An 11,318-nucleotide genomic window follows, 5' to 3' on the forward strand; every position below is an offset into this window, starting at 1 on the left:
ATGCGTAATATCGAGTGCCGCCACACAGCCCCTCCGGGGTCGGGTCGACAGCGGCGTTATTACAATAATTACTCCCAGGAATCCCGAGTGTATACGACGCACCAGTGGTCCTTTATTGGTGCGCCGCCGCTTGGGCGGTACCCCATTGGTCGTTACGGGCGGCTGATCGGTCTGAGGGAGAAGTGGCACGCATGCGCCGCCGCTCCCGAACAAGCTCCGACAGCGGCGGCCACCCGGCACCCACCGCCCGCCATTCATCGCCGGCCCGTTTCGCGTCGCCCGCGACCGTTCCTCGTCTTTGCGCGTCACGACGTCCCGACGTCCGCCGTTCCTCTTCTCTGCGCGTCAGTCTTTCGCCGACGCCGCCGCTCAGACGCGCTCTCATTGCTGCCGACCCCATAGCGGTGGGGGATTGTGCGTGCGCGTGTGCGACACAGCTACAGCCTATAGTACACTACGTTACTTGCAATACGCGTTACTCCGCTACTGTTGAAACATTTTATTATCATCGGACATCGATCATCCGACCGTCATCGGGTCGCAGCGAATTTTATCACGAAACCGTCGTTTCTCGATCACGCGAATCGTGTTTTCACGTCGTCGGATAGTCTTGTGGAGTGTGGACCCATTTTCTCGTCCGCCAGCTAAACTGGAGGTGAGTGCCCTGTACGACGTTTTAATATTATGACTATTATTACTTTAGCAGTACCGAACGTCGGTATATTGCCTCACGACCACCGCGATCACATTACAACACTCCGTATTCTTGCAGTATATTTTGCTTGTTTACTCTGATGTTTAATAATACCTATAGTACCTATAGACACTAGCCTAGCTCTTCGAAAGCATAAGTTCGTCGACAGCGTGTGTTCTCGTTCTGAATATCTGATAATATGGTAATGTATCATATTTGTGGGCGAGCGTGCGGACGCGTTTGTTCGTGTGTGTGTGTGTGTGTGTATCCGTTTGTTTGAGGTTTCCGTGTAAATATGATACATTATTATTATGCACATAGGACGTGTTTACGATAATAGGTATATAAGTACTTGGTATATCAGGAAATGTAATTGATATTATATGTATTGAAAATTATATGTTGAATATGAATAATTACATTTGATTAGATATCTAATAGATACACCTAGGTATGTATGTATGTATTGTATGTCTGATTTTCATGACACATTCCATAGGATGTAGGTACAAAGGTGGTAGTGAGTTCTGACTTTCTGAGCTAGTGAGCTGTCCAGTTTAGTTCTGGTATACAATGATGGAGGATCGCCCTACTACCTCCACTATTGCGGTGCGGGTTTCCACTAATGCTAGCGAAATTAGTTAATTAAAATTTTTTGATTTTTTTTTGATTTTTCCATTGATAGTCACCTGGTAATTCGAAATCACACAGACTTTTAATTACAAATTAAAACGCATTGTGTTTGAGTATAGGTATTAAGTCTGTAATATGCCTTGTATGTAACATATTTGATAAATAAAATAATATATTTGATTAGTTAGGTACGATTAAAACTGTTAAGAAAACCAACACTTGGATAGTACTGACACTTTTTATTAAACTAAACCAATCAACAAAAGCTTAAAAAACAATATTTTATAATAATAAGTTTAACGAATGTGTCACATGAATGCGTCTGTATAGAAATCGGTAATATGGGACAAAGTAAAAGATATTTTCATATTATAAAGATTGAAGATATTAATATGTACAAACTTAAACAAACAATAAATGAGGACATTTTTTATTTGTTTAAAATGGGTTAAAACAAAAGATTATAGTTTATCTACTTAATTATTTTGGTCTACTGGTTGTTTCAATAGATCTCCAATAAAAATGTAAATATTAATTTGTTGTAACTAATTAATTACATAAACTCATAGCTTATAAAGTATAGAGTACCTAACTTATGATAAATATAAATACTTGTATGTCATATTGTACCTACACATAAATCATAAATACCTAGATGTTGGTACTTAAAAATTAAAAAAACATACCTAAACATATATTATAAAACAAAGTTAATAGATAACCTCGTAGATAACCTTTATGCTAAGATAACTAATATTGATCAAATTATAACAGTTTTCTTCATTAAAATGAATTGTTTTTGACAGTATTGTTAGCATATCATAACATAATTTAATTACAATTTTGTTACCAACCTTTCTGATTAATTATTTTTAATTTACTTATTTAGTAAGCTTACATGAGCAAGCTCAAAAATGAGTGAGGTATCGGCACAACAACAGCCTGCCACAGATGTACAACAAATGCAACAAGCACAGCAGCAACAACAGCAACAGCAACAGCAACAACAGCAACAACAACAACAACAACAACAACAACAGCAACAGCAACAACAAAATCAACAGCAGCAGACCCAACAAAACCAACAAGCACAACAAATGCAACAACCACAGCAAATACAAGTTATGATTCAACAACCTCAGGGACAGGTTGACATGCAGCAGCAACAGTCACAACAACAGCAACAACCTCAACAAGTTTCTGTCGCCACAGGTCAGCAAACTATTACTATGCAGATGTCTTCAGATGGATCCAATGGAGGCACTGTGCAACTCCCTCATTCATCTGCTCCAATGACCACTATTGAGGTATTTAATTATTCTAATGTAATTTTTTATGTATTTTTAAGAAAATATATATTTTTTAGACATCCGGTCAAATGCAAATTTCTACTATCCAACCGCAGCAACAGCAACAGGGTCAAGTGCAAATGACTAATATACAAGCTCAACAACCAGGGCAAGTCCAACAGCAACATACTATGCAGGCACAGACACCTACTCAACAGCAACAGCAACAACAGCAGACTCAAATTCAACAGATCAATGACTGGAGTCATGGACGTGTTCAGTTAATTCAACAAGCTGGCCCTCAGTTTGTACAATACAATGCTCAAGGCCAATTAATCATGCCTGGAACAATGTTGCAACATCCTACCTCTGGTGCTATACAAGTGATTGCAGCTCCTAATAAACAATTCCAGTCACAACAGATGCTCACCACAGCACATGCACATAAACAGGTAATATCGCAAGGACAGGCAACTTCGTTTCCGACTGGATATGCTGCTATACCAACCACAACTAACCAGACACTTGTCATCGGCCAGTTAGGGGTGATAAGTAGCCAGCCAAATATGAAACAAAATGAAATGCAACAAACAGTACGTACTATAGACTTTTTTAATATGTTCTGTTTTATTTGGAAAATGTTTTTTTAGTACACAAGCTGTGCCACTGGAAGAACTGTACAACAAAACGCTCAAACAATGCAATTTTCACCATGGCAATTTAATGCGTCACTTCCTCAAGGACTCACTTGGGCTACACCACAACCACAAGCACTATTAGCACAGAATCATCCAATTTTTATAAGAGGTGAGTTATCAATACATGGTAATTTACAGTATTGTAACTAATGAATAGGAGTAGGATCACAACTGACCTCATGGAAAATCTCAGTTTTGATAAATTTATATTTTTATAATTTAAAATTGTATCTGTTTATTTCTTAAACTACTGTTTCTAATTCCAACGATACGTGTCGACAATTATCACGATTTTCAATCTGAAAAAATATTCGGATTGTCTGTATTATATATAAGGGAACGATTGAGCCACATTTTTAATTTTTGTAATTTTAATTGCAATAAAAATTGTAAAAAATTCAGAATTTCCAACTCAAATATTTAATTAACTAAATATAATTTTGAAAATGTGCTTCGATCAATCCCTCGTACATGTTGTGGGAAAAAAGAATATTTTATCAGAATGCAAATCCAGGTAATCGTTGTGACGTATTGTTGGAATTAGAATCGTATGTTTGAGTGAAAAATAAATATTTTTTCATTATCACAATATTACAAACTGATATTTGCTGCGTGCTAGAGTTCTCCGTACTGCTACAATTGACCCGCATGGACGCCACACACACACTAATAATCATTTACGACTAACACATAGATCTCAGGTGGTGACGACGAGATTAGAAATTGCCTAAATGATTCTCCTTAAATCAATGCCATAGCAATGTTCACTCAAATAATTTTGAAAAGTTTTAACAATTCAACAATAACTATTGATTTTATTATCTAGGTGCACCACAGCAAGATGGTCAACAACAACAAGTACAAACTCCTATGTTTATACAAAGTCCTCCACCTCAGCACCTTCAACAACACCATGGCCAAACTATGGTGCAAACAAGTGGTGGTGTTATGCAAAATATTGGGCAAATGGTTAGTGGTACCACAACTACTACTATTAAATCTCAACGAGCAGATATACAACCCAAAGTTGTTACAACACCTAATGGAATGGGTAATAACAGACAACTTTCTATACTACCATCAGGACATGCAAACCGTCCAAATGCTACAATTTCTACTCAAACATCTACGGGTATACAACATTTAAACCAGATGCAAAAAGCTCAACTCAAAGTTAGACCTAAGACAAATGTACGTCAAGGTTTTAGTATTGCGCCTCATAAATCAGATGCTGCTAATCAAACTAATCAAACCAAACCTCTTCAGTCACCTCAACAAACTATGAACACCAACAAGTAATATTATTAAACAGCTATAATATGAATGAATAAATTATAAATGATTTTATGTTTTAGAATGATTTTGACAAGTTCTGGGCAACTTGTGCCACAAATGCAACAACAACAACAACAACAACAACAACAACAGCAAACTGTACAAGTACAACATTTGCAACAGCAACAACAACAACAAGCTCAACAACAAATTAAATTAGTTAGTATGCAATCGCCAAACCATCAAATTGTAAGTATGCAATCGCCTCAAGTTTATCAGCAACAGCAAATCATCAAGCCCACTACAAACGTAATGAGTATGTCCATGAATTCTCCACAAAAGATACATATACATCAGTTGCAGCAAGGCCAAGCTATTGTTAGTAGCCAACCTCAACAACAAATCACTATTCTTGATCGTCCTGTTATACCAGTCGTTTCGTGTGCCCCTCAGGCATCAACACAGTCTCAGCTTCTGATTTCGCCCCAAATTCACACATCAGTTTCATCTATGCTTCCACCAACTAAACCCGAAGAACCTCTAAAGACGTCTCCTGCTGTTCAAACTCATGAAACATCGGCTGTTGTGGTCTCAATAGCAGAGAATACTACTGAAACAACTGCATCAGTTTCGTTACCGGTTAATTCTAACGAAGATAACTCTAGAGATAAGGGATTGCCTAAAGCTTTAGTAAAACCACAAGTCTTGACTCATGTTATTGAAGGCTTTGTCATACAAGAAGCTGATCAACCATTCCCAGTAAATCGATCTTGCACTATAGCAGATATTTCCAATAGTGCTCAGGACAAGGAAAGCATAAAATTGGATGAAGAACAACCACCAAGTAAAAATTAAAAAAAAATTTTTTTTTCTCTTATTTATTATTTTTTTTTTTCAGATAAAAAGAGTAAAACAGATAATAACAATCAAGACAAAATTAAGTGTGACTCTTGCGGAAAATGTCAAGAACTACAAAAGTTCAAAATTAAAAAGAAATCAAAACGCTTTTGTTCTCAAGAATGCTCAAAAACATTTGAAAATAGTTCAAAAACTGGACAAACAGAAAAAAAGAATGGGAAAAATTGGGTATGCAGTGTGATATTGTTGTATATTATTTAAAATTATTAGTTAATATAAAAAATAATGTAAACTAGGAATGTGAAAGCAATGGTTCAGCTGGTGATTCTAGCAATACAGGTTCATCACTTGATTTGCCAAATCGAATGCAAATTGATGTTGACATTAAGGCAGATGTAGCTCCCGAATTGTGTCCTATTAATCCGTTGACATGGACTGTAAGTCATTATTATTTTTGATTTTATTTTTATCTTTCTTTTTTATTTACTATTATACTTTCAATGATGTTTTAGGTAAAAGATGTAAGGAAGTTTATTGGTCAACTTACAGACAGTGAAGAAATAGCAGCAGATTTTGAAAGTCATGAAATTGATGGTCAAGCTTTGATGTTGCTCAAAGAAGATCATTTAATTAGAGACATGTCTATGAAACTTGGACCAGCATTAAAAATATTTGCTAAGTTGGATGCCATGCGTTCTGAAAATCCAGAACTTCAACCTCCAGCGAGTTCTCAATAAAAGACTGTATCATCATATTTTTTACAGTAAACATTTTTATATGGTTGATTTTAACATTTCCAAATGTTGAAATCTGTTTGATATGTATGTACAAACTAATAGCATTAAGACTTATTATAACCATGTCATTAGATTACTCAATTTTATTTTTGGTTTCGTGTAGGTTTTTATGTTAAAAAAAATTATAACTTTTAAATTCTTATTCCGTTTTTCCAATTATTCTCCTGTTTGGAAAAAATCTTTTCCTCAACATTTTGTAAATGAAAATGAATGAGCAATTTTTTTTTCTTAAGATTTTTTATAATTTTTGACTGTTTACTAATGTTAGATTAAATTATTTTCTATAACAACTAACTGAAAAATTATGTACTTTATACTATTTTTAGTATTATTAATTTAATTATAGTATTTTTGATTACCAATGAAAATTCATACTTGCCTGAATAGTTGAATTTTGATTGGTTCCTATATGTTTTTATGTTATTGGTTTTATCTTCATATAAATCTACAATATTTCTTTATTCTCAACAATGCATACATACTATACTAGTTTACGCTTTCTGAATAAGTTTTATGAAGCAGTAAACTAATAATATAGTTTGTACACTCTTAGTTTGGTTCTATGAAATTATAGAACCTCTAAAAACTAGTGTTTTAATAGTGATTTTTCTTTTATGAATTATATATTTATTTCTTAATACTATCAGTGTTCATAACTACTCTCGGTTTTAGCATTTTATATTAGATTTGTATATAATATATAATAATTCATAATCATATTGTTTAATATATTAGTAGATAAATTATTGTAAGATTTGTTAAGTTCTGTGAATGTCTGGTTTAAAAAACTCCTTATTATCATAATATATTAATTATATATTTTAAACATGATGTAAAACTTGTATTTGTTTTCTCTTTAGACAACATTTTTTATCATTCAGGTGGTAATCTTGTTATCTTTTGATTATTGAATGACAGTAACACAAATAACTGTAGAACGCTGATCAAACAGTTTAATTAATGTCTAAGATGGGCTGTTTATAGAAATATCTGGATCATTAATAATAAACATAGACATATTAATAATTTAAATTTATTTATATGTCTATGATAATAAATACCAAAATACAGGCTCTGCTGCGATAGCCAATATTAATTGGATGGAATTTATCAGATATATTATCAATATTTTAGGTACATACGTCATACTACAATGGGAAATATCTAAACGACAATTACAAGTTATAAAATACTTTTTTTTTGTTTGTCCGGATTAATCGGTGCTCTACTGTATATGGATAAAATAGAGATCATGGTTATTTTTAATGTTAAGTTAATCATCTGGAATATTTTTTATATTATATAAATAATTGAATTGATATTTTAATTTGTTTTATTTTGATGTGGAAGAATATACAACACCCAATAATCTAGTAGACCAGGTCATTTGTAGCTTTCATGAAATGTTTTATTCAGTTATTAGATAATAATAAAAAATATTAATATTTTTATTATCTGCAAATAAATATATATAAATTATAAATAGTAAGTCCAATCACATTTGTTCTCGTTTAAACTTAATATAATAAAATATTACAATTTATTACCAACAATAAATAAAAGGTAACAAATATATTGTTCTCGTTCAAGTAAAATATACAATAATTTTAAGGGTAACTAGTATTATAAATAATAAATAATACATATTTTAATTTGATATAAATCAGACAATATTCTATAAATCATAGTTTTATATATTAATAGTATTTGGCAACTTTATTTGAGATGGTGCAGATGGTCTGAATGTGACATAAGTATAAAAGAGACTACCAATAACACTGATATTGATGCCAATGAAATTATTCAATGTGTACACGTAGTCACCACCGATAAACATGCCCATATAAGTGACAAATATATTTTTAAGACATCCGATTATTGTTGTTGTTAGAGCTGAATTGTACTGAGTACACAACATTATGCTATAATTTAAAATAAAGCCCATTATAGATGAGATGAAAATTTGGATTAAAAACGGTGTATGCAACCAATAACTAAATCTGCAAACAAACAAAATAAAACATTGATGATGTTGTTCTTACCGAGTAATTATATTTAATTTAGTACCTGTATACTTTATCTAGATCACCCGAAAAATACAACAATATTAAAGCGGGTGGTATCATGAACAATGATGAGTAATACATAAGTCCGTATTTGCCCATTTCTTTTTTGGAGTTTAATTTTTTCTTTGTGAACACTCCATTTGCGGCTGTCAGGAAATCATTAAACAGTACAAACATGTATCCGTTGAAATTGAATCCCAGATCGTTACTTGCTGCTATAACAGCACCAGAGACCATCATGCCAACCGATATCTTGACGGAGAACTTGGGCCTAATGTTGAGCAAATAGTATTCACCCAACATGGTGATCAGTATGGAGAAACGTCTCAACATGGTGAACATGGGCAAGCTTAATTCTTTGGTTCCGCCCAAACCAAACTCCATGTTACCTAAATATATCAGAGGCATTGGAAACGTATCTTTAAAGGTGTGCCTATTTAAGTCTGGAAATTTTAGTTTTCCTAGACTTTTGGCTATAAACAGTACAAAAATTGTCATAAACATTTGGCAAATAGCTAGAAACTGGAAGGACGGAAACCCGTAACTTGTTAGAACGGATTTATTTACTACAGTGATCAACATGGACGCAGCGGCGTAGAAGAGAGCAGTACTAATTTTTGAAAATGATGTAATTATTGAAGAGTCTTCGACTAGAGTTTCTTCATCATTAGTATTTGGGTCTACCATTTTTAATCGTTTATGGCTCCCATTGACTACCACATCTTGAACATACTCTGAGGAAAACAAAAATGTATAAATAGAGTATTGGAACTCGTCTATCAAGTAATTATATTTTAGAAATATAAATGTATATTTATATAGGTGTTAAATACTTTATTTTGATTTTACCTTAATAGGTAGTTTAGATACTGTTTGCATGGTGAAACAAAAATTAAAATCGTTTATAAAAGCCATATGATGATTTCGTTCGTCCACTCAGCAAAATTAATATATTTTATCTTCATTTGCTATGGTCTATGATGTAATTTGTGTATGTAGCCCGGCAGAACGTATTCAATATTTAAGTATTATAGTGTTATCGTGTTCATGATTTTCGTATAAATTACATTATTTTTTTTCCTAATACACTATATAACTGACAATTATTAACCGATAATAAAAATATAGCAATTAGCTGAATAGACGTTTTAATTTTTAAATTTTAATCCAGTTCATTATAATTTATATATTTATGATAAATTATTAAAATATTGTATTATTATAATGATGTCAAATAGATAACTTATCTTCAACCGGGCAGGCACGCCAACGTTTTTATGAAGAAAAAAAGTCTATGTAATATTGGTGTAAAAATATAAAATGTAAAAAGCATTGATATTATAGATATTAATATCTATGGTAAAAAGCACGGTGGTAAACCGTGGTAAAAAGTCAAAACTCGGAATGATAACAATTTGTGATATTTTATTACTCTATATTGTTCTATGGTGATAATATTATGCTGGCTTGTGCCCTGTTGCATGACTCGTAAGTTGTAGACTTGTAAGTTTTAGTCTCGTATGTTGTTGTGTTCATTAAATATAAATATTGTAGGTACCTAGGTATCTTATAAGTTATAAGTTCCTTCATGGCTACCTACCTACACACAGGTGGAAACCGGGGGGGGGGGGGTGGCTTGAAGGGACTAAGTCCCCCAGAAGTTCATAGTATAGGTCTTAGCCCCCCTGGCCAACAAAATTTTAAAGTGACTAAACATACGATAATTGTTATAATGGTAAAATTCATTTTTAATAACTGAATTAAAAAATAAATTATAAAAAAATATTCTGTGATAAAAATTGAATTAAATTCGTAAGATTTTATGAACTTATAATCAGAACTCGGAACGATCGTAAATCGTAATAATACCCGCATAGGTTGTTTATCAGCAACCGTCCGCGTCGCGTTGTGCATCGTCTCGGTATCGATGAAATTACGTATTAATATGGTATGGAGGTAACTACTATTTACTAACTATGTGACTTATACATTTTGTACGGGGCACCTCTTATGGATTTGCCGACTTTATTTGAACCCTTAAATTTGCCATTAGTTATTATCCTAAATTAAAAATGAAGAACTTAATAATTTCTGTTTAGAATACTTCTAAAATTTTAAAGATAAGGCACATAATTTTTTTCGTTTTTTAATTATGGTCAAATTGTTCAGTATGTCGATCTTTGTAAATTGTCTTGTTGAAATAAATAATTGCGATCGGCTCTAGTACAGTGGTAGTGTGGACAGTGTGGTACCTATAAATGTAAATATGTAATGAGCATATAATGCTCAGCCGCCCCCCCCAGTAATTTCACCAAATTTCCTGCTTATGTACCTACAGTAAATTTTATTGTATATAAGCCATTGTATGAAAAAAAACTTCTTTCAAACGGAGGTCTAACTTATTTATTTTTTTAGTTATGGGCAATTCAACTTTTATTAAACAAAACTGAACCTATAGGTTTACCTACACATTTTTTATGTCTTCAAAACTTTCTTACTTTTTATCGTATTTTTTTTTAATTTTAAAGCTATTTTATTGTTCTGTCAACTAACTTATTGGCGATTGAAAGCTTATCAATTTTCAGGCCAGCGGGGTCTGGATCTGTAACGGGGAACTGGTAAAATAACATACAAATGATACTCATCATCCCCGTTACATTGATAAGATTTCAATCGCCAATACAATCAAACCAGAATTGTACAAATCCACAAGTCCGGATTAAGACATTTTGAGGCCCAGGGGCCAAAGTTTTAAATGAGGCCCTTGTACGAAAAAAAATACATTAATGTATATAATGTGTTCCGGGGTGAAGTGACCAGTCGACGTCATATATAAGTATACCAAAAATGATAAAGAAATAGCCTTTAAAGATTGGGTCTAACTTTTTTATTTTTTAAATTATGGGCAAACTTTTTTTTTATCAAAATCATACATATCACGCATTTGTTTATGTATTTTCAAAAATTTAAACATTTTTATGTATTTTTTTTTAATTTTAAAGGCTATT

At 32.8% G+C, this 11,318-nt stretch overlaps 2 protein-coding genes across 5 annotated transcripts; one reads left to right on the top strand and one right to left on the bottom strand.

Moving 5' to 3' along the window:
- Nucleotides 1–336: 336 nt before the first annotated feature.
- On the top strand, nucleotides 337–7,075 carry LOC100158905 (transcription factor SPT20 homolog). 4 transcript variants are annotated; one of them, XM_003247624.4, is made up of 10 exons: nucleotides 337–655; nucleotides 2,217–2,634; nucleotides 2,694–3,209; nucleotides 3,267–3,423; nucleotides 4,141–4,609; nucleotides 4,670–4,967; nucleotides 5,043–5,433; nucleotides 5,488–5,675; nucleotides 5,744–5,884; nucleotides 5,960–7,075. In XM_003247624.4, the coding sequence occupies exons 2-10, from the start codon at nucleotides 2,242–2,244 to the stop codon at nucleotides 6,182–6,184; spliced, it is 2,778 nt and encodes a 925-aa protein (XP_003247672.1). In that variant the 5' UTR covers nucleotides 337–655; nucleotides 2,217–2,241; the 3' UTR covers nucleotides 6,185–7,075. The 4 variants fall into 4 exon arrangements, with proteins under 4 accessions (XP_003247672.1, XP_008187694.1, XP_008187695.1 ...); XM_008189472.3 differs by having other exon boundaries at nucleotides 337–666; nucleotides 4,670–5,433; XM_008189473.3 differs by having other exon boundaries at nucleotides 2,694–3,068; nucleotides 4,670–5,433.
- A 555-nt stretch (nucleotides 7,076–7,630) lies between these two features.
- On the bottom strand, nucleotides 7,631–9,638 carry LOC100167798 (UDP-sugar transporter UST74c). Its single transcript, XM_001950225.4, has 3 exons — nucleotides 9,160–9,638; nucleotides 8,312–9,044; nucleotides 7,631–8,244 (listed from the first exon to the last, which is right to left on the bottom strand). Exons 2-3 carry the CDS (start codon nucleotides 8,995–8,997, stop codon nucleotides 7,935–7,937), a joined length of 996 nt encoding a protein of 331 aa, XP_001950260.2. The 5' UTR covers nucleotides 8,998–9,044; nucleotides 9,160–9,638; the 3' UTR covers nucleotides 7,631–7,934.
- Between the last annotated feature and the right edge of the window lie 1,680 nt (nucleotides 9,639–11,318).

This window comes from Acyrthosiphon pisum, chromosome A2, assembly GCF_005508785.2.
Source record: "Acyrthosiphon pisum isolate AL4f chromosome A2, pea_aphid_22Mar2018_4r6ur, whole genome shotgun sequence".
In the NCBI taxonomy this organism is placed as follows: domain Eukaryota; kingdom Metazoa; phylum Arthropoda; class Insecta; order Hemiptera; family Aphididae; genus Acyrthosiphon; species Acyrthosiphon pisum.